This window comes from Egretta garzetta, unplaced genomic scaffold (genome assembly GCF_000687185.1).
Source record: "Egretta garzetta isolate BGI_Z169 unplaced genomic scaffold, ASM68718v1 scaffold1085, whole genome shotgun sequence".
NCBI lineage: Eukaryota > Metazoa > Chordata > Aves > Pelecaniformes > Ardeidae > Egretta > Egretta garzetta.
The window spans coordinates 7,358-12,525 of NW_009259702.1; the positions used below are offsets into that span (position 1 = coordinate 7,358).

Below are 5,168 nucleotides of genomic sequence, written 5' to 3' on the forward strand. Positions count from 1 at the left end.
CTGCAGGAATAAAAGGAAACTTTCAGGAGGCAGTGTGTGACAGGACTTTACTCCTTCTGCCCCTTCTGGAGAACCTGATACAGGAACATCCCAACAGAACGTAGAGGAAGAGCTCGATGTCACCTCTCTATGCAATGCTGTACCTTCATGGCCTTGTGTCTGGTAGCTGGATGGTGTGGGCTGTCTGAATACTGACACGTGTGCCTGTCTTGTAGGTTTGGATGGAAATGGCATGGATTCTGTGGACAGTGGCTGTGCCATGAGGAAGACAGTGACTCGCCAGACCTCTAAACCAGGAGGAGACTCCAGCAAGTCTGACTTCATCATCTGGGAAATAGAGGTCCCAAAGGTAACCAGCCGCTGGCCTGCTCGGGCATCCTGCCCTGCCCTACGTAGCCATCTTCTGGTTCCTCCAGCCTGGTACTGGCTCAGCGCCATCCCAGGGAGATCCACAAAAAATTGATGAGGATTTAAGCATTTCACTCCCGCTAGGGCTCAACAGGAGTGAAGAGCCAGTAAACAACTGTAAACGAGAGGGGTGTCAGGGCTACGCCCAGGGTAGCTGGGCTGGTGGTTGGGCTCATTATTGCCCATGATCTTCCACCCCAATCTGTTAGTCTGATGCTTTGAAAGCATTCAGAAATCTTTGAGGAGGGTACACAGTGAAGACATGTAGCAGTCATTTTAATGGCTCAGTAAAACATGGGCTAAGGAAGCAGTTCTACAGCAGAAAAATACGTTTCAGTGGTTAGTGAAGACAGGCTGTCACGTTCCATAGCATAGCTCACTTGACATTGTATAGGATTATCTGTAGTGACGCGGGCCCAGCGCTTCTGCTCTGGTATCTGCTCTCTGACAGTAAGTGGTGGCAGATGCCAGTGGAAGAGTAGAAGTGACAGGGCTCGCACAGACATCTGTGGTCTAATGGGCATGATAGCCTGCTTTGCTCTCCTGTGAAATTGTCTACTCCCTTTCCAATCTAATTAGCTTGTTTAAAAATTGCTAAAATTAATATTTCATCTCTGAATGAAAAAAGGCACGTAGAGTGCCTTTAAAAAGAACCTCAAACAACAAAATGGTGGGAGATTGGGAGAGGATGTGATTTTACTGGACTGCAGGAAGACGGTAGCCTTTGCCAGGCCTGGTTTTGTCCCATTGTGTCTTGGTGTCGTTCTGCGAGATAGGAAGATGGATCTATCCAAATGAGCTGCGCTTAGTGATCTGTATCACCAAGCAGCTGAACTCTGCACTGGACCACCATTGCCTTCTCTGTACCCCGCCTGGCCCTGCATTATGGGACCTGGGAACGTGGGTGAAATAAGCCAGAGAGAACCGTGTCTGATCTACGTTTCTCTTCCTGACTGTTGCTGCCTTGTCTCTTTCCTAAAGGAACGTGTTGGCCGTTTGATCAGCAAACAAGGAAGATTCATGAGCTTCTTCAGGCAATTTTCTGGTGCCAAAATGGTCTCAAGGCTCCCTTATTTCTGTGACTCCCAAGTCTGTCACATTGAAGGTAAGCAGAATATCTTATTATTCAGGGTCTAATATGTAGCTTGGGGGCCTTAATGAGGTGGGCAAGGAATGCAAACAGGTTTAGTCGCTGAGGCAAGGGCTTTACAAAACGTTTCTGTTCAGTAGAGGTATATGCCAAGCCTCCTGTGCCTCGGCACATGAGCCCTCTCTCCTAGAGGTGAGAAGGCATTTTAACATCTTTGGCTGCTGTAGTTTGACCAACACCTTTTCCAGGGTGGCTTCAAGCTCGAAGGAGGAGCTACGGGATGTGTATCAGCAAATGCAGTCTTGACTGTGAAGAATGTTAGATTAATGGTGACTGAAAAATATCTGCCAGTGAATTGGGTTCATACGGGAGACTAAAGCTGTTGAAACGGACGGGGGCCTGGCAGCCTGAGTGGCTCCTGTTGGTCTGACAGCAGCTTACATGGCTGATCTATTAAAATTTAAGTTGTTGGTGTAGCGCAGAAGGCTTCTGGGAGCTGTATTGCTTCACGGGGTGGGGGCGTCCTCAGCATATCTGTGCTACAGACTTCCTGCGGGATTTTTGTCTTCCAGGCTCCATGCATCAAGTAGAAAGAGTACTGAGCCTGATTGGCAAGAAGTTCCAAGAGCTGTGTCTCACCAACATCCACGGTCTACCTCAACCAACACCTTTGACGCTCCATTCCCTCCTTATGACTGCCTGGGTAAGTCCCAGCTTGCTGGCGATGCTGATGTCAGGGTGGAAGGCTGTTGTTGGTCACTGCCATGGCAGTAAGCTATACCCCTGTGGCTGGTTCAGCGATGCCCTCAAAAGCAGTTTGGGTTGTGTGGGGACCTGTTGTGCAGCTCGTGTAACTGTTACCGATGGGATTTATCTACCTGTTCTTCCACTGCTGTTTCCATTCTGCCTGAGCCGAGACACATAAAATCATGCAATCCTTTAGGTCGGAAGAGTTTTCATGCTGCTTTTGCTATATGGATACTTAAAAACGTTTCTTTCCTTATGTTCATGAGCATTTCTTTCCTCCATATGACAGCTGTTCCTCCCAGATGGAGTCGCTGTAGAGGTGGTCGTGGCAAACCAAGTCGATGCTGGGCACCTCTTCCTACAGCAGCATACGCACCCCACTTACCATGCCCTGCATAGCCCGGACCAGCAGATGCGTGCCTGCTGTTCCCAGCCTGAAATGCCAAGCCTGCCAGCTCCAGTAGAAGGCAAGTCACTTGATTGCACACAAATGGTTCAGTTGAGAAACTTCTACTAGGGTCATGCAAAAGCCTGATGCCCCTGACTTCGGCTTGAGAGGCTTCCCTGTGGATGAGAATGTGATAGTTCTCTTGTCATTTAATCTTCTTTTAAGATGCTGCCAGAGTACAGATGTTGCTCTGCTCTTCCTTACTCCACTCATCCCTGGGGGGCCTCCCCAGCCCCTTAGCTGCATGCTGAAATTCAGAATGAGATAGAGTCCATCTCAGGTTATTCCTAACCCACGTGGCGTCTGGTGTGTTTCTGCTGACAAAGTGTGGAACTCCTCCCCCATCTTCATAGCGTCACTGTCTGCTCATGGTGTGAAGTGGAGGGTGCATCAGATGGAAGGGGTTGTTAGCGCTCACTGTCCTGTCTGCAGACAGACCTCACCGTTAGTGACCAACGGCCGGGAGGGAACTGGGTACCTGGGTGGGACAGCATGGCAGTGGCAGGCAGAGGCTTGCGAGGAAAACCCTGCTCTCCAGTGCCCCAGCTGCAGGCCTGGCCTGATGGTGGTATGGGTGGGGTTGAGAGAAGAGGGAAGCAGCCTGAGAAATGCTGTTGGTTCTCAGTACATCACTGTGCAGCACTACTAATGCCTGAAGCGGGGATTTCTGGAAATCCACTTACACGGGGCCTTTTTTCTCTGTACCCTTGTGTTCTGCAGTTGGTGTCATATGCGCGGCTCCAGGCCTGGATGGGGCATGGTTACCGGCTCAGGTTATCAGCTCATTCCAAGAGACCGGTGAAGTGGAGCTCAGATATGTGGACTACAGAGGATATGACCGAGTGATGATCGACATGCTCAGACCAATCAGGTCTCTGGCTCCTCCTCCATGGCCCGGGGCTATATCTGTCTCAAATTTCCATCAGAGGCACCCCTGTTGTTTGAATTGCTTACAGGTTTTTCCACAGCTGCAGCAGGTGGAAAGGTTTGTCTCAGCAGGGGGGGTGGATTCCTTGGGAGCACAGCAAGCTCTCGCAAGGCTGTTCTGCAGGGGAGAGGGACTGGCAACTTCTGCCAGTTCAGCGTGGAAGCCGAGCAAAAGGGTGCCTTCAGGCGGCCCCAAAGTGTAGTTAATGGATGAGCTAGACCTAAGATTCTGATTCCCTAGGTCCCAGCCCCATTGGCTGGGAGAGCCGCATTGGCTGAGGGTTTCTTACACAAGCCCATTAAATGCTTGATTGTGCCCCGGAGCGGGGAGAAAAGCCGTCCAGCCTCCATTATGGAGGTGGTTTTTGCTTGGAGCCCAGTCCAACTTGGCACACTCATCAGACAATTTATCGCTGCTGCTCAGATTGCTGGGAGAATAGGCTGGGTTTTGGTTTATGTTTTTACTGTCATCAGTTTTAAACTGAATTCCTGTTAGAGCCATTGATTAATCAATGTCACCTTAAAGAATATAGGAGTAACTTAAAGCCATGTTCTTATTCTCATTGATTCTCTATTCTTTAAGGTCTGACTTTTTACCGCTGCCTTTCCAAGGAGCAGAAGCTGTCCTGGACAACCTGGTGCCGCTTCCAGGTAATGGAGCTCTCGGGAGGTGCTCTCGAGAGGTGCTCCTCCTGCGGGTTGGCATGGACGCCAGCTGTGCACACGCGATGATTCTGTCTAAAGTTTCTCCCTCCTGTTGCGAGCGTGGCCTCTGGTGTGACTACAGGATTTGTTCTTCTAAATGTGCCAGCTTAGCATAATCTGTCAGACTCCAGGGGAAAGATGACAAATGCCCGGGCTTTTTCCTGCAAGGAGGAGGGAATAAATTAGTTTCCTAACAGCAAAGCAGCAAGTTGGCAGGACAGGCAGGGCAGAGGTGAAGGAGCTGTAACGCCTCTGCCTTCTTCGTCACAGAGTGGCTGTAAATGTAAAATTGTTTTTTAATCTCTTAGGCAAACATTTGACATTTTCATTATAAAATGACTGATGTGTACAGTTCTGTGCTCAAAAGACTGCCCTCCAAGCACTGGAAGAATGTCGGTCCTCGCTTAGCAGTTCTTTCTGGTTTGCTTTATTCCCCCTTTTGTAGTGGCGTTAGAGATGCGTGCTGTGTTGGTGCCTCAAGAGCTGCCCCTCTGGGTGCGGAAGGGGTGGCTGTAGGATCTCAGGGTCAGGCCAGGTCTCACCACTGGGGTTTGTGGCTGGCAGGACTCCAGGGGGTACAGAGCCCGCCAAGGCTGTAGGTGGATGGCAAGGTTTAAGGTGCTTCTAGCAGACGTCAGTGTTTTGCGTGTTCCCTGAGGTAATCGTCCTCCTTTGGTATTTTTGGGGCTGGAAGGGTTCACTTGGTGCTGGAGATGGTCTCAGAGTAGGGAGCACAAAGGAGAAGCTCAGTTTTGCAGCAGTTTGGTAGGAAATGGGCAACTTTTCTTACAAACGAGCGCACTTGTGTCCAGTCTGCAGAGTAGATTGTCGCTGTATTGCCTG

General features: G+C 50.0%; 1 protein-coding gene across 1 annotated transcript in view; it reads left to right on the forward strand.

Moving 5' to 3' along the window:
• Positions 1 to 4,271, forward strand: part of LOC104126349 (A-kinase anchor protein 1, mitochondrial-like) — a gene marked incomplete at its 3' end in the record, with an annotated part of 6,922 nt that extends 2,651 nt beyond the window's left edge. Inside the window, exons 2-7 of the mRNA XM_009638905.1 lie at positions 216 to 349; positions 1,390 to 1,513; positions 2,071 to 2,201; positions 2,535 to 2,712; positions 3,414 to 3,564; positions 4,204 to 4,271. Of these exons, the coding sequence (XP_009637200.1) occupies positions 216 to 349; positions 1,390 to 1,513; positions 2,071 to 2,201; positions 2,535 to 2,712; positions 3,414 to 3,564; positions 4,204 to 4,271 (786 nt within the window). The remainder of the gene's footprint in view (positions 1 to 215; positions 350 to 1,389; positions 1,514 to 2,070; positions 2,202 to 2,534; positions 2,713 to 3,413; positions 3,565 to 4,203) is intronic.
• Positions 4,272 to 5,168: the final 897 nt, after the last annotated feature.